General features: G+C 44.0%; 1 protein-coding gene across 1 annotated transcript in view; it reads left to right on the plus strand.

Annotated features, from left to right (window-relative positions):
• Nucleotides 1–23,721, plus strand: part of LOC147668128 (zinc finger CCCH-type antiviral protein 1-like) — a gene marked incomplete at its 3' end in the record, with an annotated part of 295,880 nt that overhangs the window by 264,933 nt on the left and 7,226 nt on the right. The window contains exons 7-8 of the mRNA XM_086948763.1: nt 11,830–11,931; nt 20,283–20,409. Coding sequence (XP_086804889.1) covers nt 11,830–11,931; nt 20,283–20,409 — 229 coding nt within the window. The remainder of the gene's footprint in view (nt 1–11,829; nt 11,932–20,282; nt 20,410–23,721) is intronic.

Raw genomic sequence — 23,721 nt, forward strand, 5'->3', positions numbered from 1 at the left:
GTGTCCGATTTCTACACTCAAGATCAATCCCTGTGCGGGCTGGCTCGCTCCACAATCTCCGCGGGCTGGCTGCTCCTGCACCCCTAGCAGATAGGAAGGTGAGAGAGAAACCAGAACCTGCTGGCCTCAGCTCCAGCAGTCCTGCAATCCTTGCTCCTCCCAATGAGGCAAGGGACCGTCCACTGATTCGCACAAACTGCCCAGCCGCTTTCCTGCCATGCAAGGGACCGTCCACTGATTTGCTCGAACTGCCCTGCCACTCTCCTGCCGTGCATGGGGCCATTCGCTGCTCCGTTCAGACTGCCGAGCCAAGCTTTGCCACGGTTCCACTCTCCTGCTCTCCCGCTCTCCTTCCGCGCACCGGCGATGGCAGCGGTAGCGCTGCAGTGGAGTTAACGGGTCATAGCGGATGGGCAGGAAGTCAGGCAGAAGGGCGGTAAAGCGCCAAAAGGGCTGAGGTGGCAACCTCAACCACAACCGCAACCACAGCAAACTGCCAGTACCTCAAGTCACAAGTAAGGGTGGGCGTAGTTCACGAAGTAGTGCTACGCGAAGCTACGCGAAGTGCACTTCGCACTACGCGAACTTCATGTAGCACTACACGAGCTGCGTAGTAGCATGTTCGCACTGTGCAAGATGCGTTTTCAATGATTGCACAGTGCGGACAAGCATCCGGCACTGTGCAATCATTGAAAATGGCATCTTGCACAGTGCGAGCTGTAGTTTTCTGCTGCTCGAGTAGATTTTTACTCGAGCGGCAGCTTTCTCAAAACAGACTGGTAGTTTCTCATTGCGAGCGGTCGCGAGCATGCGCAACCACTCACAATGAGTAACCTGACCTCCCCGCGTTGAGAATCTTGCCGGGATGTCATTTTGCTTGCTCGCGGTTGCGAACATGACGTTGAGGACCGTGAACAAGCAAAAAATTACCGTTGCACTACGCGTGTTCGCACTGTGCTACGTGCAGCTCACGTAGTGCGAAGTTGCGCAAACTTCGCGAACTAGGCAAGCGTAGCGTAGGACTTTGCCCAGGGTTAGTCACAAGCTTCTCCCACTACGCACACCAGTTTTGGTATATTTACTTATACTACAGAAAATGAACACAAGTCGTTAGTGTAGCAAGAATATATATGCAGGTTTCTAGGTTGAAGCCACACACTTTCATATTTGTGATTGGCATCTCAACCACTTCTTTTTGACTTGAGAGAGACCTTTTTTACTTCTTGTGGTACTGCAGCTTTTCTAAAGCCTTTTAGTGAACTCACTAGTTTAAATATAGGATAGCGCCACCCTCAAAATGAACAACCTCAATACACGATTTAAACAAAATGAATTTACTATTGACTAAAAGTTCCTATATATAGTAGGTTGTATTCACTTATTTTGATAAAGGAGTGTATCGAAATCTGTAACTTTTGCTCCTTATTTTGACAAGCTTTAGAAAACAGCTAAGGAAAACAAGCACAATTGGTTAAAACAGCAAATGTTTGTATGCAAATTTATATATTAAAGAAACACCCCCTCAGCTTGGTGTATGTCATTTGCAGCTGTATATAACTTGAGCAGGCCCTCTATTAACAACAAGTGAGACTACTGCTTTATGAAAGAATATTGTATATAAAATGACCCTTCATCAAGTATCTTTATCGTTTGGCTTGCAGTTTTCTTCTTCCTACCACCCCCATAGCATAAGCAGTAGATATTTAGCTGAGACATCAATATAGTGCCACTCAAAACACAGTTTACCAACAATATGGTTGAAGTCACTTGACTTAACCAGTGACTGCTAGTACCTCTATATACTAGATTTTCTTCACAAGTGTTCCATAATAATCAAGGGATTTATTGAAAGTTGTGTTAATGAAACAGCATGTCCCAGCTTTAGCATATTTACTTATCTCATTGAAATCAAACACAAGTTATTAGAGTAGAAAAAGTGTAAATTTTTATGTTGAAGCCAGACACCATTAACTTTGTGAAGGACATTTGAAGCACTTGCATCTTACTCGAGAGAGAGATATTTACTAACAATGGGAGTTTTTGCTGTTTTGTGACATACTTGTTAAGCAGTTATTACTGACTTGATAGGGACATCTAAAAGAACTTTGAAGGTCTGCAGTCTTGTTAAAGACTTCACTATTTCTTCTGACTCGAGTAGGACATCTAGCAATTACTTTTTTTGTGAAAAGTATATGTTCGAGGCATATGAGCTGCAGATTGTGCACCGTAGCATTAGCCTGCCACCTGGTGTTGGGCTCGGATGATTGCAGGTTGTTGTTGTCTTGGAAGAAGTCTTTGTAGTCATGAGATAGGTGACTCCTCCCTTGGACAACAGTGTGCATAGTGATCGACTCCATCCTTAGATTGTTTATTTCCGCCACAGGGTTCGGATGAAAGTTTCTCCGCTCCGGCCAGAAAAAGATTTTTCAGCAACTTCGAAGCGCAGAACTTCCACAAACTTCAAGAAACTACTTTCGACATTGAAGACAAGGCTTTTGGATGACATAACTTCCATTCCGGTCATCGAAGTGGGCCGTTAGGCCTATCGACGCCGTGCGGCCTACACCACATGGAAAGAACTCTGTTTAAGAAATGCCCGAAATGCCAGGCAAAATTCCCACATAGCGATCACGACGAGGTCTGGAACCTCTGTCTATCGCCGGAACACGACGAGTCAACCTGCACAGCTTGTGCGTCCTTCCAATCGAAGAAAACAATCCGGGATCGGAGAGCTGGTCGACACGAGATGAGGAGATCAGCCCCAGCACCGGAGGATATCTTCGACGAAGAGGTTCCCCTCGTTCCCGAAGAAGACTCTCCTGATCTCCAGATCATATCAGAGGCAGACGTCTCAGATGACTCCATTCCATCGGGTCAGCGCGTGAGTACCACTGCCCCTGCACCACACACTCTGCTCAAACCGAAGGCTAAGGTCAGCACTCCGCTCAAAGGGCCTAGTCGAGACCGAAAATCCACTTCGACAGCCTCGCCATCGAGCTCCGCTCCGAAGAAACCAACAATCCTTATAGTGCCTCGACACCGAGTAAAATTCTCCTGTCGGCACGAAACACAAAGACACCTTGGCGCCGAAGCCAGAAGACCATTCTTACCGAAGCCAAAAATCGTACCGGTACCGAAACCAAAAGAAGCATCGGCTCCGAAGCCGTCCACTTCTACATCGGCGCCGAAAACAAAAAAGCCTGATTCCGAGGTACCCAAATCCTCGAACACGTCTATGAAGCCGAAAACAACTCCTTCGGCAACAAAGACTATGCCACGAGACGTTACAACACCTCCCAATGCTAAAGAAAGACCACAACCTCCGTCGGAGCCGAAAAAATCCCAGGAAGGTTGTAGAAGAGGAGGAACTTTTTACACCAGATCCTCAACAAAAGAAGATCTATATAGACCCAAGGACAGGACGTGTGTGTACTACACCTCAAAAGAAGAGACCAGCAGATACACCACTCACGCCAGAGGTACCTGCAAAGAAGAAGGACTGTGCAACATCTCCTATGCACCCTTCCTCTCCTACACCACTTCTTCCTCCTTCTCCTGTACCTCCTCACACATCACCTCCGATATCTCCTACACATTCTCCAGTATCATCACATTCCTCACAGCAAAATTATGATGAATACAATTTAGAGGGAGGGGACAATGAGGAAGAGCCTAGCTCATATCACACAGATGAGGAGTTGTGGGATTTTTCAAACCCCAAAGAGGTACCTATATAAGAACCACAGGGTATGCATGACATTCCAAAACCGCACTCATACCCATCAAAGCCTTCCCCTCCAGAAGACCCAATTAGTTTTAGTCATCTGCTAAACAGAGCTGCTGTTTACCATGGTGTCCCTATGCATTCTGATGACATTGAGGAGGATTTACTCTTAGATACCATTGAGCACTCTCAGAGGACTGCTCAAATTCTTCCAATGATTAAGGGAGTAGTCAAGCATGCTCCAGAAGTATTTAAGGACCCTGTACGCACAATAATATTAAACCCTAGAATTGAAAAGAAATATAGACAGGCACCCACAGACCCAGTCTATATTAAAGGACACCTACCACTAGATTCATTAGTGGTGTCCAATGCTAGGAAGAGGGCAAATTCTCAGACCTCTGGAGAAGCGCCCCCACCTGAATAAAGAATCAAAGGTCATCGATGTATCAGGGAAAAGGGTAGCTGCACAAGCTGCAAACATGCGGCGTATAGCAAATACACAAGCCCTACTTTCTCGCTATGATAGGGCTCACTATGATCAATTAGAAAAACTACTTCAACATCTACCAGATCAGTATAAAGATCAAGCAACTGACCTTATACAATAAGGCAAGTTAATATCCAATGCCTCAATAAAATGTGCACTAGATGCCGCTGACACAGCATCTAGAGCTGTAATACCAGTATCATACTTAGGAGACATGCGTGGTTACCCATTTCAGGGTTTAAACAAGAAGTGCAAACTACCATTTTAAACCAGTCTTTCAATCAAAACCAATTTATTTGGTCCTGAAGTAGATACCATACTAGAAAAAATGGAGAAAGACACCGACACTGCCAAGTCTATGGGAGCTTTACAGTATACAACAAACAGAGGCTCCTTTTGTTGCTCCTCCGACAGAGGAGGCTCCAAAAAGACTGGAGCAGACACTACAACACCTTTTAAGTCACAAACATCCTCCACCAAGGGATACTTTAGAGGAGGATATAGAGGAAACAATAACAAAGGAAGAGGTTGCGGTAACAACAACAACCAATCCTCTTCCGCCACCAAACAATGACTTCCCTATGCTCCCCCAACTGCATACCACTCCTGTAGGGGGCAGATTAACACAATTCCTACCTGTCTGGAACTCCATTACAATAGACAAGTGGGTAAAACAGATTATCCAACATGGCTATTGCCTAGAACTTACAGCAACCCCTCCAAACATACCTCCAAGACAGTGTCCAATGTCTACAGTCCATCTAACTCTGCTTCGACAAGAAGTGTTAGCACTTCTACAGAAGGATGCTATTCAGATAGTTCCTTTAGAACAACAGGGAATGGGGGTTTACTCACTGTATTTTCTAGTTCCCAAGAAGGACAGAACACTGAGGCCAATTCTCGACCTCAGGCCCCTCAACCATTACATACAATCTATCACTTCCATATGATCACTCTACAACAAGTGCTTCCACTGCTACAACAGGGCGACTTCCTTACAACACTAGATCTAAAGGACGCCTACTTCCATATCCCCATACATCCTGCTCCCAGAAAGTTTGTACTAGAAGGACAACATTATCAGTTCAAAGTCCTTCCATGCGGGTAACAACGGCACCAAGAGTATTCAAAAAAGTGCCTAGCAGTAGTAGCAGCACATCTCAGAAGACAACAGATACATGTCTTCCCTTATCTATACGACTGGCTCATAAAGGCAAAATTGTTCAATCAATGTGTTCAGCAAACACAACAAACAATTCAAACATTGCACGACTTAGGGTTTACAATAAACTACACCAAGTCGCACCTAGAGCCTTCGCACGTACATCAGTATCTAGGAGCTACACTAAATACGTCTACAGCTCTAGCGTATCCCAGTCCATCCAGGATACAGAGCATTCAGGCTTTAGTCACCATGTTTCAACACTAACAATCTCTGCAAGCCAGGGTGTTCATGAGACTAATAGGCATGATGGCATCTTGCATCTTTATAGTACCATACGCAAGACTGCAGATGCGTCCCCTGCAAGAGTGCCTAGCACAACAGTGGAACCAAGCTCAAGGTCAACTAAAAGGCCTGGTGTTGGTAGACAGCCGAACATATCGCTCTCTGCAATGGTGGAACACCAAAAACCTGACAAAGGGGCGGCCGTTCCTAGAGCCTGTTCCACAAGTAGTGCTTACAACAGATGCATCCCTCACAGGGTGGGGAGCCCATCTCTTGCATCACACAACTCAAGGCCAATGGACCATTCAACAGAAACGGTTCCATATCAACAACCTAGAGCTGCTAGCAATATTCCTAGCACTCAAGGCTTTTCAACTTCAAGTACAAAACAAAGCTGTCCTAATCCGGACGGACAATATGACAGCTATGTACTACATACAAAAACAGGGGGGGACACACTCTCTGCAACAGTCCCAACTTGCACAGAACATTTGGAGATTGGCCGTTCCTCAAAATATACATCTGCTAGCGGAACACCTTCCAGGGGTCCACAATCAGATAGCAGATCTGTTAAGTCGGCAGGCACAACAGATTCACGAATGGGAACTACATCCACAAGTCCTTCAACCATTCTTCAAAAGGTGGGGGCATCCACACATAGATCTGTTTGCCACCCACGAAAACACAAAATGCCCAGCCTTCGCCGCCAGGTTCCCACACCCACGGTCTGAAGGCAATGCGATATAGATGAACTGGTCAGACAGATTTGCGTACGCTTTTCTGCCTATCCTACTCATTCCATTGGTAGTGCGCAAGCTCAGACAACAGTCTCTCACACTGATCCTGGTAGCTCCCACATGGTCACGCCAACCGTGGTTCACCACACTACTAGAACTTTCTCTAGCTCTGCATCAAAAGCTACGCCTCACACCATCCCTGCTCACACAGAACCATGGAGAAATCAGACACCCAGATCTGAACCAACTAAATTTGGCGATCTGGCTCCTGAAGTCTTAGAGTTTGGTTATCTAAACCTACCACCAGACTGTATGAACATCATTAAAGAGGCTAGAAAACCTTGCAAAAATAATCCCATTGATCCCCTGGATGCATCCATCCAGAATATCATTTTTTGTCTGTTACATCTACAAAGGTCTAACTTGGCATATTCTTCCATACGCCTGCATCTTGCAGCAATTGCAGCATACCTACAAAACAGACAACATCTGTCTTTCTTTAGAGTACCAGCAATAAAAGCATTCATGGAGGGATTAAAGAGAATAATCCCACCAAGGTTACCACCTTCTCCTGTGTGGAACTTAAATGTTGTACTCACAAGGCTCATGGGACCCCCGTTCAAACCTTTACATAAATGTGAACTGCAATTTCTAACATGGAAAACTGCTTTCCTTGTTGCCATTACCTCTCTTAGGAGGGTAAGTGAAATACAAGCTTTCACAATACAAGAACCATTTTTTCAAATACATCCTAACAAAGTGGTTCTTAGATCCAATCCAAAATTTCTTCCAAAGGTTCTCACTTCTTCTCACATAAATCAATCCGTAGAGTTACCTGTGTTTTTCCAAAACCCAGACTCTGTGACAGAAAGAGCCTTACACACGTTAGATGTTAAAAGAGCTCTTTTATACTACCTAGATAGAACTAAATCCTTTAGGAAGACAAAACAACTGTTTGTAGCTTTCTCTCCTCTTCATAAAGGCAACCCCATCTCCAAAGGTGGGATTGCAAGGTTGATTGTAAAGTGTATACAAATATGCTATGTTAAAGCAAAACGTACATTAACAGTTCTTCCTAGAGAGCATTCCACTCGCAAACTAAGAGCCTCTATGGCTTTCTTGGGAAACATACCAATAGAGGACATATGCAAGGCAGCAACATGGTCTACACCACACACTTTCACTAAACACTATTGTGTTGATGTACAAGCCAAGCAGCAAGCTGCAGTAGGCCAAGCTGTCCTTAAAACTCTATTTCAAATGACTGCAACGGATACAGGTGACACCCGCTAAGGGGAGACACTGCTGCACAATCAATGCTAAGGTGTACAATCTGCAGCTCATATGCCTCAAACGGAATATGCTACTTACCAGTATGCATCTGTGCTTGGCATGTAGAGCTGCAGAGTTGTACACGCCCTCCCGCCTCCCCGGGACATGTATCCGTTCCAGTTTTTTTCATCATACTTAGATGCACACGCATGGACATCACTTTCTTACTGTATCTCTACTAAGTCCGTCATTTCACATCATGGCGAAAAACAATCTAAGGATGGAGTCGATGACCATGCGCACTGTTGTCCAAGGGAGGAGTCACCTATCTCATGACTACAAAGACTTCTCCCAAGACAACAACAACCTGCAATCATCCAAGCCCAACACCAGGTGGCGGTCTAATGCTAAGGTGTACAACTCTGCAGCTTTACATGCCAAGAACAGATGCATACTGGTAAGTAGCATATTCCTTATTGACTTTTACATGCAAAGTCTTCCAGAAAGGGAAACAACTATTACAACTCAGTCATTACAATGCACTATCTTTACAATGCAGCTGTTACAACGCAACTGCCTTTATATCGCATGCCATTACAACGCATGTCACTACAACACATGTGATTACAACGCATACCATTACAACGCATGCCATTAAAACGCATTATAAGGTAAGTAATGGGTATTTTTTAGTTTTAGAGTCGGTATGGCTTTTGGGGTACATGGGGATAGTATTTTTACCCCTACACTATCCAACACTTACCCTACTGTTGCACTCACTGGAGTGGGAATAGTAATTTTCCCCCTACACTATCCAAAACTTACCCCACTGTTACCCCACAAGTATTATGCGTTGTAATAGAATGTGTTGTAATGGTATGCATTGTAATTGTAGTTTATAAAAATGCGTTGTAATGGCATGCGTTGTAGTGGTAGTTGTAATGTAAAAACAGCATTGTAAAGGCAAGCGTTGTAATTGTACGCGTACCTTCCCGTGCACGAGCTGCATGCTGATTGGCTGTCAACTGTCTGTCAACACTCCAAACCAGAAATTGTTGTCAGCCATCTTGTGCTTCGGTAGGCTGAGACACAAGAATGTAGAAAGACAAACGGGTAGAACTCAAAAAGGGGGCAGGGTAGAAGCACCCTGACCCCCTAGGCCTGCTCATGTGGTCCCACACAGACCCCCAAGGCCCCCAAAAAACTTTCAACAAAACCCGGTCTGCTTTTTTTCAAATTACCCCCCCCGGGGACCAAATCCCGGGGGCATAGTGAAAAAGAAGTGTGGGGGGCCCAACCCCCCCACACTGCCCCGGGGACCGCCACCCCCTGGGGCAAAGCAACGCAGCCCCCTGGCGCATACTGGAGGTTCCAAGGAGAATTGGGTCCCCCTCTGCAAACGCGCCAGGGGGCTGCATTGCAGAGAGGTGTAAAAAGGGGCGTGGCCTCTTTACACCTCTCTGCAATGCAGTCCCCTGGCGCATACTGGAGGTTCCTGGTGCGCTAGTTGACCCTCATGAACCCCCAGTATGCAGGGGAAATTAGTTCCCCCTCTGCAAACGCGCCCAGGGGCTGCGTTGCAGAGGTGTAAAAAGGGGCGTGGCCTCTTACACCTCTCTGCAATGCAGTCCCCTGGCACATACTGGAGATTCCTGGTGGGCTAGTTGGCCCCCAGGGACCCCCAGTATATAAGGGGAATTAGTTCCCCCTCTGCAAACGCGCCCGGGGGCTGCATTGCAGAGAGGTGTAAAAAGTGCGTGGCCTCATTACACCTCTCTGCAACGTAGCCTCCTGGCGTATACTGGAGGTTCCCATTGGGCAAGTTGTCCTCCAGGGACCCCCAGTATGTAAGGGTACTTAATCCCCCAACTTAGAACACTCTACAGGGCGCGTTAGCACAGTGGTGAAGGTAGGGGGTGGGGCTTGAGGTGATGTGAGTGCAAACATGCCCTGAGGCGCGTTTTAAATTGGGGAATTAATTCCTGTTCAATCCAGAGGTCCCCTAGGGGGCAACTAGTCCAACCAGTATCTCCAGTAAGCGCCACAGAGCTGTGTTGCAGAGTGTTGTAAAAAGGGGGCGTGCCCTTTGAACACCTCTCTGCAACACAGCTGCCTGGCACATACTGGAGGTACCTGGTGGGCTGGTTGGCTCACAGGGTACCTGAGGATTGAAGAGGAATTAGTTCCCCAATCTAGCTCACTACTATTCCTGAAAAGTAAATTTAACTGTACTTACCGGTAACTTGAATTTCCTCCTATAGAGTATCATTGCCTGCTATATAAAACATATATAAATTTAAAAAAATATTAAATAAAAAAAATATATATTGCAATTTAAATATTTTTAAATACATTTTTTTTCAATTTATATTAAAAATATGTAATGTAATTTAAAAAATAAAATATCTAAAAATAAATAGTTTAAAATAATGTAGTAAATTGGTATAAAGAAATATAACAATTAATACATTTAATAATTATCATTTACAAAACCTTTGAAATTCACTGAAAAAAACATAGGTTTCACACACGTTATAGTTAGGAATTAGCATTTTAAAAACCTTGCAAATTCACTGAAAAAACCATAGGTTTCACACACGTTATAGTTAGGAATTAGCATTTAAAAAACCTTGCAAATTCATTGAAAAAACCATAGGTTTCACACATGTTATAGTTAGCTGGACATTTCACTCATACAAAGCCTTTGAAATTCCCCCGTTATAGTTAGTTCAGCTAACTATAACTCGTGCGCCCGCAATGCACTGCTGATAACGTCACATATTACATCACTCATGACATCACTGATGACATCTCAAATGATATCACTGATGACATCATCCTTGTGAAAGAGTGGCAGACCTCCTTTCAGCGTAATATGACCTTTGATACACACATTCAAAAATAGAAACTAAAATTTTCAAAAAAATTGAGATACCAATACCAGTTACAACAACCTATTCAGTAATTCCACCATCTATATACACATCCACTCATTCACTAACAGTTCAATATAGTCACTCGTACATGTACTTACTCATCATATGTACTGACACACCTATACATCCTGTTACACACCGACAGTCATCCATAGAGTTACTCAAACACATACTCACACATGCAAATAAAGTATCAAACATCCATTTATTTGCATATACAGCTATACACACACTACCACACTTACTTCTACGGAAACTTACACATACTTACTCTCTTAAACAATCTCTTATACAAACACATACTTATTTAAACAGGAACTCTTCCAATCTCTCACTCACACTTATACTCACTTATATACATCGATACTCACATATACTAGATTAAAACATATGTAGTTACTCATAAAGATACTATTGAGACAGTCATTCACTCAGTAACACACCAATACACACACTCATCCACCCATACAGTCCTGCACACATGCTGTCTTCAAAACACATACAAACAGTGAGTCAGTCATTCATGCATCTATGCGCTAAGTAATACCCCCCACCAAACCATAGACACTCATACTGATACTCAAAAAAAAAAACTAATAATCCATGTACACACTCATGTAGCTACTCACCAACCCATGCAGCCACTTATACACAAAGTGAGACACTGATACATATATTTAAATATTTAAACATTACTCGCTAATATATGTATTCACTAAGATACACTTAATAGGTCAGTTAACCAATCAATTTTACAAAAAAACATCCATTTAGACACATATTTAACCACTTATTCTTCCATCGACCTTTAGATATACATATATAAAAAATATTTATTTTTCAGAAAGACACACATTTACTGGATGATGTCATCAGTAATGTCATCAGTGATGTCATTTGAGATGTCATCAGTGATGTCATGAGTGATGTCACTGACCATGTCATGAGTGATGTAATATGTGACGTCATCAGCAGTGCATTGCGGGCGTGCGAGTTATAGTTAGCTGAACTAACTATAACGGGGGAATTTCAAAGGTTTTGTATGAGTGAAATGTCCAGATAACTATAACATGTGTGAAACCTATGGGTTTTTCAATGAATTTGCAGGGTTTTTCAAATGCTAATTCCTAACTATAACGTGTGTCAAATCTATGTTTTTTTCAGTGAATATATATATTCTCTATGATCAGAGTGTCTTAACTTTGTGCTCTCCTTTGCCACAGATTCACAGCAGCAGCTTCCTATGACGGCCTCAGCTTCACACAACCCTGGTCATCCCAAGGAGATCTGCCTCTCTCACATCTGGAAGTTCTGCAAGAACCTCAGTGAGTCTTAAATTAAAATATTATTTCAGCAGACGAAGGAACCTGATGGGCTGCTTTTGTTCCACAGTAACCAAGGTTCAAACAAGTAATCAAGGGTTTCAGGAAGGCTTCTGAGAGAATATATTATTATTAGCAAATTTCTAGAGCGCACGATTACCTAAAAAGGTGTCCTCATGCAGAGTTTACGACCCACTTCCCCCATCTAACTACTCAAATGCAGGTTGAACAACCAAGGTTTGTGCAACTTTGTGAATTGACTATGGTCAGGAGTCCGCCAAAGAGAAATAGGCATGCTGTTCCAGAGGGTGGAAGCCTGTAACAAAAAAGCTTTGCCACCCACCAGAGAGAGTCTAAATTTTGGCTGCAGCTAAAGGTTAACATCATAGAAATAAAGATAGCGGCCACGTCAATAACAATTATGACAGGGCTCACCTGATAGAAGGCCCTTTGGACAATACACAGAGACTGGAAAAAATCTTTTAATGAACAGGAAGCCAATGCAATTTTTTTTAGAGCAGCAGAAGAGGCTCTGGGAAGTGAAAAAGCCAGCATACAGCCGCAGTTTGAATACTTGAGAGGTGCTTGATCGGATAGTTGAGAGAACCTAGGAATAGAGAAGTACCATACTCTAACCAATTTGATTGTAGATTGAACAATCAACAGTCAGTGTTCAGCAGGATGGAGAGGTAATATCTTACAGAACATTTTGAGGAGTGAGAAACAGGTGGAAGCCAACCTATTTACAGGGGCGGGGCAGAGTCAAATGGATTATTACTGTCAAAGATAAACTGACAACCAATGTACTTCCTGGGAGACCCAGTCCAGATGCTCAAAAGTTGCACCCAAATCTGCAGGACCTGGAAAAGTCTTCGGAAGGAAGTTTGGGTGCCCAAGAACAACAATAGCTTCCACCACCTTTATATAAAGCCTTTGAGGGTTTCTGTTGCTTGATTGCTCACATGCTGTGTGCTTTTTTAAAGTTTGATTGGATACTTTTGTATAGATCTTTATCACAATGTAAAATATCCCACTGTCTCCTTAAACGTTTTTATATCTGATTTTAAAGCAAGGCAAAACATTAGAACAACAAAGATGCCCTTGTGAGCAAAAAATATTCCAATAAGGTAGAGACTGCTTAGCGAATAGAACTTGTGGCTGTTACCGATGTCGAAAATGCATAGATTGTAAATGTGTGATTGATATAAGTCAGGATTTCAGTGACTATGAGAATAAGAACATGTATGGTATAAGAACCTTTTTAGAGTGTAAAGCTACATCTTGTGTCTGTATAATTTAGTGTACATGTGGGTGCAACTTAGTGGAGATGGAAAGATGCAAGGAACATCTGAGAGCAGCCAGAAACAGGATATGAAATACCCACTGGTCTCCCATTTTGATCAAAGATATCAGATGCATATGAATTGACCACATACCTGTCAACAGAAATGGATGTACTAGAGAAAGGTTTCTAAGGAGAAGAGAAATAACGGCTGTCACAGAACTTGTAAATCTAAATAAGTACTAAGCACATCGAAGCACTGCCTTGAAATGTATGCTTTATTAACAGAGTGAATTTAGTTGCTATGTATACAATGTTTTATTTGAGGTGCCTCCTGGATGTTTGAATTCATGTGAAATGTTAGCATTGGTGGGTAACTAGAGTAAATGAGGGCCAGGCCATTTTTTGTTGACCCAACCTTTTGGATGCTTTATGGTAGTATTATTATACAGGCTAATAGAGACGTAGCCAGTAAACCCATAATAGAATATTGTGAGAAAGTGTCTCTATATATACTGGACTAGAATGAAGTACAGTGTGTATAGAGTCCACCAACCCCGGAGGTATAACAGAGGTTAAAGTCAGAACTGACCTTACTCTCCAAAGTGGTAGCTTGGTCGAGCAGTAAGGCAGTACCAGAGGACAGTGTAAAGCATTTGTTGTACACACTCAGTCAGAAAAAGGTTTCACACACTCAAGGACTGAACTCCAGGCCAATTGTTGTTATATCCGCAGATATAGGTGTTTTATTTTTAAAACCAACAGTTATAAAAATATACTTTTCTTGTTATGAGTTCACTCATGTAATTACTTTGCAAAGGAGCAATAAAGTTTGTGCACACAATTAATACAGTATTGACAGTAAGCAACACAATCCTAAAACACATTATAACATTGAGCTCAATGGGTTTTCCACATGTAACTACAGGTGATTACTATATAGATTACTTTAGTAGTCCCAGGACTAGATCCTAGATTCAGTCCTGGGGTCTAAGCTGAAACCAGATTAGCAAAACCGTTTTAGTTACTGTAGTGAATTTTCATGAATATAAAGCTGTTTTAAAAGTTCACACTTCGAAACTTTTCAATGGAAATCTTACAATGTTATTCAATGGGAGAAAATTCAGGCTGCAGGTAAAGTATGATTGCGTTACTTCTGTAACCCAGCACTGGTCTCCTAGGGTCAGCCCTGGGGTCTTAACTCAAAACAGGTAGGTAATTGCGTTTCAGTATTTCGTGTGATTTTGAAAGAATTTTTCAAGTTTTCAAAAGTAGACAGAAGAAGATTCATAGAAAAGCAGACAATGGGTTCCTATGGAGAAAATACAGATTACTAGTAAACCCGGTAATGATTACTTTTGCGGTTCAGTACTGGGCTGAAAGGTACAGTACTGGCTTCTTCCCTGATCACAGATGAGTGCTTCGGAATTCGGCTGATTTTATATGAATATTTTCAGTTTTCAAAACTCCACATTTAAAAAATTTTCGAGTCAAAATTAGTCAATGTTATCCAATGGCAGGTAAGTGAGTTACCGGTTTCCAGGTGAGTACTTGGTTTGTGATGTTATGGCTCTGGGCATAGACTCAGGGGTCCCCCAGGGTCAGGTACGTACAGTAGGTTCAGCCCCAACAGCACAGGGCCGACCGGGTGCAGAGGTAGTTAGGCCCAATGATATCCAATGGGGGAAAGGGGCCTTCGGTTGGTGGCTGCTGGCTAGCAGGCCACGCAGCTGTGGGAGCTGGGCTCCTGATCACTTGCTCAGTGCAAGGGGGGAAGTAGGATAGGACAAAAGTGGCCCAGCCAGCGGCACTCTGGCGGCTGGGTGCAGGGTGCTTTTGAGCCGTCTGGCGCTCAATGTTATCCAATGAGAAAGGTCAAAAAGGAACAAAGGCTGCAGGCTCGGGGGCAGAGACTCTCCAGGGGCGACCATCACTTCGAGAGGTAAGTTGGGATCTTGGAGCACAGGTAGGTACCCCAAAGGGAGCCACAGGGGGCTGTAGGGCACCGGGTGCAGGGATGTCTTTGGGTGTCGGAAAAGCTTACCCTCGGCTGGTCGCGGTTGGGGTGGCCCCTGGTTCTGAGTCTTCAGGCGTCGGCTGGTTCGTCGAGGAGGGTCTTTGGGCACTGGACTTCGGGTCCCAGTCGCCGGGGGTCGACCTCATGGTCTTGGTTCGGGTGGGCCCGGCCCAGGTTCGGCGGTTGCAGAGTTGGCTGGCTCGGTTTATCCTGGCTGGCACCAGGTGGGTCCTCTGGGTGTCCCAAGGTTGCTGTCCGCGGGGGTCACCGGGATTAGGCAGGAGCAGGTTCCAGGATCGACAGGCCGGTAGGGCTGGGGCCAAGTCAGTTGTTGTCGTCCTGTTGTTAGCAGCTGCACGGCGGGTCTTCTTCTTCTTCTTGATCGTCTTTCTTCTTTTCGTATCGGGATCTGAGGAAGGAAGGTTCAGGAAGCCCCTAAATACTACATTTAGGGGAATTACAGGTAGGGCAAGGACAGGGACCAATGTGTCCGTGTCCTAGGGTGAGTACACCCCCTAGCCTGCTCCTCTCCTGTGGGAGGGGGGCAGGAGCCTAGCTGGGATTGGGCAGGGCTCCCCATCTACAAGATGGCCGCGGCCCGGGGTCGTGCTTCGCCTCGTCTCCCCCACCTGAGGGGTGGGGTTGGCACAGGCTGGCACACCCCCCTTCCTGACGTAGTTTTTCCTAACAGTCTTCCCACCAGAGTGGGCGATTAGGACTGGTGGGGGCCAGTTGCTGGGTACTACAAATGGTCTGATAAAGCTCTCAGAGGCGGCAGGCCTTTGAAGCTTCCCCCTTCCCATCCTGGGGGAGGAAACCTAGCACCTCACCTAGGATGTGCATTGTTGCAGGCCCAGGAGAGCGGGGGGCTCTCCACCCAGGGGTCCAGCAACATGTCTGCTGTGTGGCAGCCTCTGTAGCCACTGAGCCCAGACGTGGATTGTAGGTTAGGGTTTCAGAGGGCATCTCTAAGATGCCCTCTGGTGCATTTTACATTAAATCCCACACTGGCATCAGTGTGGGTTTAATGTGCTGAGAAGTTTGATACGAAACTTTTCAGTCTTCAGTGTAGCCATTATGGTGCTGTGGAGTTCGTAATGACAACCTCCCAGCACCATAAACTCTTAATGGCATCACTGCACTTACAGTGCCCAGGAATGGCCCGGGGTACTGTAGGGGCACAGGGCTCATGTAACTGTGCCCACTCCTCTGGCATAGGGCCCCCAGCTAGAGGGGTGACTGAAGTATGCCAGGGCAGTGGGTTCTGTGGACATGGCACACAGGGATGTGTGCCATGTCGACTCTGGTTTTAGTTCTGTACTTAGGCACTCAGCCTGCAAAGGCAGTGTGTGGGTGCCAGGGTACAGGGCCCCTGAGGGTGGCAGCCCTCAGGGGTCTTCTGTGGTCACCATGCCCTGGGTACCTAGGGTACCAACTACTAGAGGCTGACAGGTGGCCATAGTTGCCAATTGGGTTTTGTTTCAGTACAGTTTTAGGGAAGGAACACAGGCCCTGGGTACCTGGTTGGCAGGAGCCCAGGGCACACTCAGTCAAAGCACATCAGCAATTCAGAAAAAAGTGGGGGCATACCAAGGCAAGAAAGATGGCACTTTTCACAAATATTGTCCCCTTGCAAGGATGTTATTCTTTTTTGGAAGTCTGGGGAACCAAAATGAAATACTACCACTGCTTCTCTGTGCCATAAGTTCCTTTCTCAATGTAATACAGAAGGTTCTTTCTTAGAATGTTATGGGAACTGTCACCTGCGCATTGTTTTCCTTTAGAGTTGCACCTGTTTTAAGGTACACTCTGGATTTTCATTACACTTGTACTTGCTTATAGTGATTACTGAGCAAGGTTCCAGTCATTGAATATGGATGGAGCTTTAGGTTGGGGGTGTCTCAGGAGCATCCTGACCACTTAATGTTGTAAGTTATGAAGAGTCTACTAAAAGATTTCATTGAGTTAAGGTCAATTTTTCTACATTCATGCTCTAAGTCTGACAGCTAAGGAAACAAGTGCACCTTGATGATGAAGAGATTTGCTGACGTTCATACAACTTGGCTATGCAAGAATTGCAGGGCTAGAACTCTGGTTTTGATGTTGGGCACGGTGAACATTTAATCAGGCTTACTTTTGGACTCATTGATTCTCCTTTCTCTTCATCCTGTGTGGCTAGCCATGGCATTGCTGGAGTTAGAGCAGTAATACAGACAAGTTAGTTTTCTTTTACTAGGTCTAGGAAAGACTGACTGGTCATACCAAAAAGCAGCTTCAACTATTTGTAAGGAAATCATGAAGCACATTTTCAAAACTCAAAGGTTTTTTCGGTACATATTATGTCATTTTTTTCATCAAACAAAAAAAAAATGCAACAGTGTGGTTATTTTTTTTTTTTTTTAAGACCTACGGTCCCAAACTTTATTTAGTTTCACAGATAAGAAGGCAATTATTCACACAATGTCACAAAGAGGAATAACCACTACAAACGGTACCCAGCAAGTAGCACATTTTGACATGTCAGGCATACATGAGTGAAAATAAACAGTAGCCAGGGGAGATGCATTAGTCCGCAAGCGGCAGTGCCAGGAAATGTCTCGGGCCGCAGTGCTCGTGGCCCGCAGCACTGCAAAAGGACCAAGGTGGACAGGAACGCCAACAACCACTGTCTCGGGCGCGTTCCCTGGTTGACACAGTAGCAGTTAAAGGCAGGATCATATCCCACATAGTCATATGGGTCGCTGGGTTTCAGTCTCCTGTTCTTGGCAGTGTCCGACAGGCATGGTGTGAAAAATAAACGGGGAGGGGAAATCGAGCATCATCATGAGAACAGCGTAAACTATCTCTTTGCCAACCGAGAGACATAACTGGGAATTAAAAGAAGGGGGGGAGGGAGAAACATTTCAACAACTGTTGGACTAGTAGTTGCATGTACAGTAGTGTATCAGTGTTCCTAGCTGTGTGTGGTGCACCCTATGCGGGTCGTGTGGGAGTGGGGACGGTTGAGGATGTAGCGTCGCTGCGACTGCAGGGCAGGGGGGGGGGGGGAAAGGCGGGGGGGACGACAGGGGACATCCCCGGTTGGGCAAGACCCTGGCGGCCGGAGGAAGGGAAGGGGGGGGGGGCGGAAGAGGGGGGGGGGGAGCTCGCGCCGTGTCTGGACAGTAGTCATCTGGGCCCTCACCATTCCGTGTCGGGGCGGTCACGCTATATCGGCCTGGGTGCACGCCCGATGGTACGCGGTCAGGGTAGCGTCCCAGTCTTGGGCGATCGGGTACTTCCGTAGGCCCGCAGTCTCCTCCCTGTGTAAAGACACACTCTCCGCGCAAGCCCAGTTGCCGAGAGAGAGACGATGCAACAGTGTGGTTATTACAAAAGTTTAAAGCAGCAATTGGTATGGGCTCTTCATAAATGGTACTCCTATATGGTTTTCTGGAGAGTGTCCCTGATTTTTTCCATAATATAAAAAAAACTTATGATGTGGTCTGTACTCTCTCTTTAATCATTGTTACCTGTTTTCTCAAGATTCTACCAGGGTAGCTTGACAGTCATAGCAATAGTGAGAAACCCATGAAGAGTTCTAAGATAATGAGCAGGTCTCCTCAAACTCAGAAATCATGAGACTCCTGTTGTTAGGCACAGAATCAAGTAAGCACAAACTCAGAGAGTCTCTCGATCTGCATTGTTCCTACTGTGGCTTCCAAATGTGTGATGTGGCTGTAGCAGGGTTTCCGTTCTCCCACAGAACTGTGCACAGAGATCTAGAACCTCGGTGAATTAGGGTGACCCAAAACCCACCTTAGTATCCAAAATCCCCTTACCGAACTAGCTACAGTATCTCATTGGTCATAACAAACTCCCAATGACTTAGACAAACCAGAACATGAACTTGGGTTACCTCAGGTATCGTGGAACACATGAACACTCTTTCGCTCTATAATCATTTCAAACCAGAACGGGGAGTAAAAGAAGACACGTGCAAGTTTGAAATATTTATTTTTCAATGCAAGGTTCTCAAACGCAGTATCTTATATAATACCAGAATACATATTATAAAAATCAGAGTTATCAGCATAGTCACTAATCCATAGTAAGCGAACGGTGATAGCATATTATAATGCAAAAATCTATAGAAATCTGTATCACCTATATTTTGCGCACCCTATTTAGCATACTATATTATATCTAAGAAGGTCTCATTTGGGTTTTAGCAGGGCGGGCCCATACCTCTAAATGTCAGTAGGAGAAGATCACATCATCAGCTACCAGCTCTCTGCATGCGAAGCACCATCAGGTGTGTTTTTGCATTCTCCTTAAACCCGCTTAGAGCCCAATGTTGGCAGCAACTTTATTTGTGTTATGTCTAATGTGGTGCGAGGATCAGGCCTCCCAGCAATCTTGTGTTTGGTTATTCTTAGAGGGGTCAGCTCTCAGTGTGCAGACAGTGTACCAAGTGTACCAAGCACAACTGATATCAGAGCAATAACATATTATTCTCAAATAAATCACATCTCTCGTCTAGGTTGAAAGCTACAATAACAATTATGTGTCGTGTGCAAACTGAAGCCGAAGGAAAATATGTCGTTTAAACATTTAATAAACTCATGCTAACTTAACACAATATATAGAAAAGCAGTAACTATATGACACCGGCCACTGCTACTTTCCTCACTTTTCTTCATTTTGTGAATCCATCTGCTATTTGTGTGTAATTCTAACATGGGATCCGGAGAACTATAGTAAGAAAAAGATTAGAACCATGTAAGGTGTATTGCAAAGATAACTAACATTCTGTGCTAGTAATAAGTGGGTATCCAACTAGCACTGGTATTTCAAAGGCATCACTGCTTCTCTTCTAGGATTATACAATTATTCTCAGCAGTGCGATATTCATTCTTTGACTTCAACATAATTGGTGAAATCACGAGGTGGAAAGCAGCCCACTGGGGCTGCAAGCAGCAACATTGCGTCTGCTCCCCATAGTTCCTATTCCTGTTGAGCCAGCAATATACATTTACTCCCATCATCTAATGATTCTTTCTTTTCTTCACCCAGACAGCTGTGCCCAGGTGCACTTCTATCTGCCCTATCGCTGGCAGATATTGGAGGAAACAGGAGAATGGAAAGACCTTCTGTTGATGGAGGACATTGAGAAAGCCTACAGTGACCCCAACAATGGCAGGTACAGATGACCACTGACACCTGTTATACATAACCCCCTAGGACCTCCTTTTATATCAGACGTATGTGGTTTTCTCAACACCAGGGGTGGTCACTGTAGGCCCGAAAGGCCTAAGCAAAGCCAGACTTTCAGGATACCCACAATAAATAAATGCATATACAATGAATCTAAATGAAACTAATTTACATTGTCAGTGGTTATCTAGAAAATACTTAATGGATCCAACCATCCTTGATCTGGGTCTCAGAAAACAGTGGCGTAGAGCTTTTATGGTTTGAAATGAAGATATTTTCATTGTCAATGTGTTTAAAAATGAGAGTAAATTCAATAATGTGGTATCTGATTTGTATTTTCAGTTCTTTGGTAAGAATTACAGTGAAATTGTATTTTATTATCAATGTGCTTAAACGCTTCAAATACATTCTCATTCTCTGTCTTGGACTGAGATTTGTCAGTCACCATCCCAGACCATAACAGGAAACTTTATGCTTGAGTTTAAAGCAATAGGGTCGAGGTTTAAGGTAGGGTGTAAAAAGTACTTTTTGCTCTCTTTGCAAACTTACTGATTTTTGTCCTTTGCCAAGTTGGATAAGTTCGCTGTTTACCTTTGCCTGCTTTTCAATACATAGCGTGATGATTTTCGCTCCAATCAAACTCAGCCAGACTGGCAATGCATGGAGAATTTTTTGCTGCAAACTTACCAATTCACAAACGAACCTCATAAAATTATGTGCAGACATTTCATTTCCCTCTTGAACATACTTTTCCCTTTTTTATATTTACCAAAAATTCCAAGAGTATACTTGAGAAGCTGTGTGAGGTGCAGGTTTCCAGGGTCTTTCCTGAAGGAGTCTTGTGCTTTACTCGCATACACATTTTATCATGGCATAATTGTATGCACAATAACATTTTAATTTCAGAAGAGGTAGCACCACTGTGCAATAGCACTCTTTTTATACTTACTTTTTTCCTCAATAATTTTTACTCGTGGAGAAACTCCTTCCTTCCCTTAATCCCTTACCACTGATGAGCTGTTCTCTTTTCCCGCTTATCTTAAAAAGTGATTTATTGCAGGCCTCAACTGGTGTAAATGTACAGCCATTTCCAGGGTGGGAAAGCATCAGAAAGGGAGTTGGGAAAGCTCACAAGGAGATGTGTTTGTGGGTGACCACAGACTTACAAGGTAAACCACTCTTCAAAGTGCTGACCCCCATCATAGAATTTACTCCAATGCAATATTACACAACTGGTGCATAACATTACGTACAAGTTAGTAAAACTACACCGCAAGGTTACCTTTTGGGAATTTCTTGCTTGTGTACATCATGTGTGTAAATTGAGTCCCGATTCTTTTTTCAGTTATCGCGTAACTGGTTCGTTAATGCTAAATAATGGCACATCAAATATAAATTGTTGCCAAAGTCCCTATTTCAAGGTGGATGCGGCAGAGCGAAAAACGTTTCAGCTTCTGACATTTTCCAAAGAGCTTTGTGAAATATCCAGCAAAAAATAGTCACACCTGCAGTTGTAAGCCATTGAGCAGGATGCTTAGCAAAGGGTGTATGACTGCTCTGCATGGTCAAGCAGTTCATGGGACTCACTGAATGAATCTCATCACTGATGATTGGATTTTTGATTGGGTTGTGAAGGACCGGTTCTCGAGCCAAGTGCCAGAACAATTAAGATAGAGTTTTCATCCTTTGAATGGCTGCCAGATCTTCTTCCACCCACAGGGGTGTTAAAATGGGCTGTGAAATTGTAAAGAAAACTATGCAGAATATCTACCCTTTTTGGTCCTCATCCTGAGACTCACACTCTAAGTACGAATAAACAGGCTGTGTGTCCGGTGGTGTTTTCCTAATTGACGTGTTCGTGCCCGGAAGAAAGACTTTAGACTAGATCCTAAGGCTGCAGAGGGAAACCTGAGGTTCTATCAGGATGATGACTCAAAATAGCTACTTCGACTTTATTCACAGATTCTAAAAAGGTATTTAACTCATTTTATGCCATGGCCTATGAGCCCCCTGGGCTAGATAGTTTTCATCTTTATTTTTTTTTAACTGTTATTTATAGAAATGTGAAAGACACAGTTATCAATTCTTTACATGCATCAATGCAATAGATGCAGTCCATACATAATACATTCTTCGTCACCTCTTATGTAAATTACAAGAATATCCATACCTAATCAGTTACATATACAGCGTTACAACATTCAGTGTCATTTATCTTAATCAGTCCAAATCTTGAGTTACAGGAGGCATTTCACAGATATCTCCTCTATAAGTGTTCCAAACTCCCCATTTTGTAATAATTTCTTTTCTATGGGGAGAGCCTCCCACTTGTAAGCTTACTACTTAGGGCCCAATTACGAGTCTGGTGGTCTGAGGATCGCCAGACTCATGGATGCATGCCGGTGGCGGTCCAGGCACCGCTGCACCGGCGGCGTGACTGCCCCATTGACTAGGGTGACAGGACCGCCGTTCCCTTGATGTAGTACGGCGCTCCTGAGCCAGCATTATGCTTGGTGGTATGCCGTGGTCCCACCAAGCATATTATGAGTATCCTCTCCACCACAGTTTTAATGGTGGTTCAACCACCATGAAAACAGTGGCAGAGAGGAAACAAAGGGGGCCCTACAGGGCCCTTTGTGCCTCCTCCCCATGGGGATACACACAGAGGAGCCTAAAATGTGCCCCCTGTATGCATGCATCTCAGTCCCTGCACAGGATGGTCTTTCGTGTCCATGCCATACAAGAATCTTGACTGGTGTTCCCATTGGGATGCCTTTTTGAAAGGCACTGTCGCCTTTGAAAGAGGCACCACAGTGTGAACCGCCATGCTGCCCGCTCGCCAGACCACTTTTACGTTGTAATCTAGGGGGCACACTGCGGTGACTCTTCGCGCACCACAAAAAGTCGTAATCGGGCACTAAGTGAGAAATGTAGGCCCTACCAGGGATGGGACTGGAAAAGGGGCATACCTACTAAATGGGAGCGGTTAAGGGAGGAGTAGGAGTAAGTCCATTACTTTTCACAAATTGCACTTCTAAAGCTACTACACCCAAGAAAAACAGTAGGAAGTTACTCCAGCTCACTGCTAGAGTAAATGCAATCATTAGTATGGTGCAACCCTTCCATAGAAAATAATGGAGGTAGGGACTTGAAATAAAACCCCATATGAAATAAAGATAAATTTAATTATTTAAATAGATAAAACTAGAAATAAAACTATAAATAAATATAATTTCATGTTTACACAAATCTAAAAATAAAACATATTTACTATCTAATTTAATTATTCACCCAATGG

This window comes from Lissotriton vulgaris, unplaced genomic scaffold, assembly GCF_964263255.1.
Source record: "Lissotriton vulgaris unplaced genomic scaffold, aLisVul1.2 SCAFFOLD_2847, whole genome shotgun sequence".
In the NCBI taxonomy this organism is placed as follows: Eukaryota; Metazoa; Chordata; class Amphibia; order Caudata; family Salamandridae; genus Lissotriton; species Lissotriton vulgaris.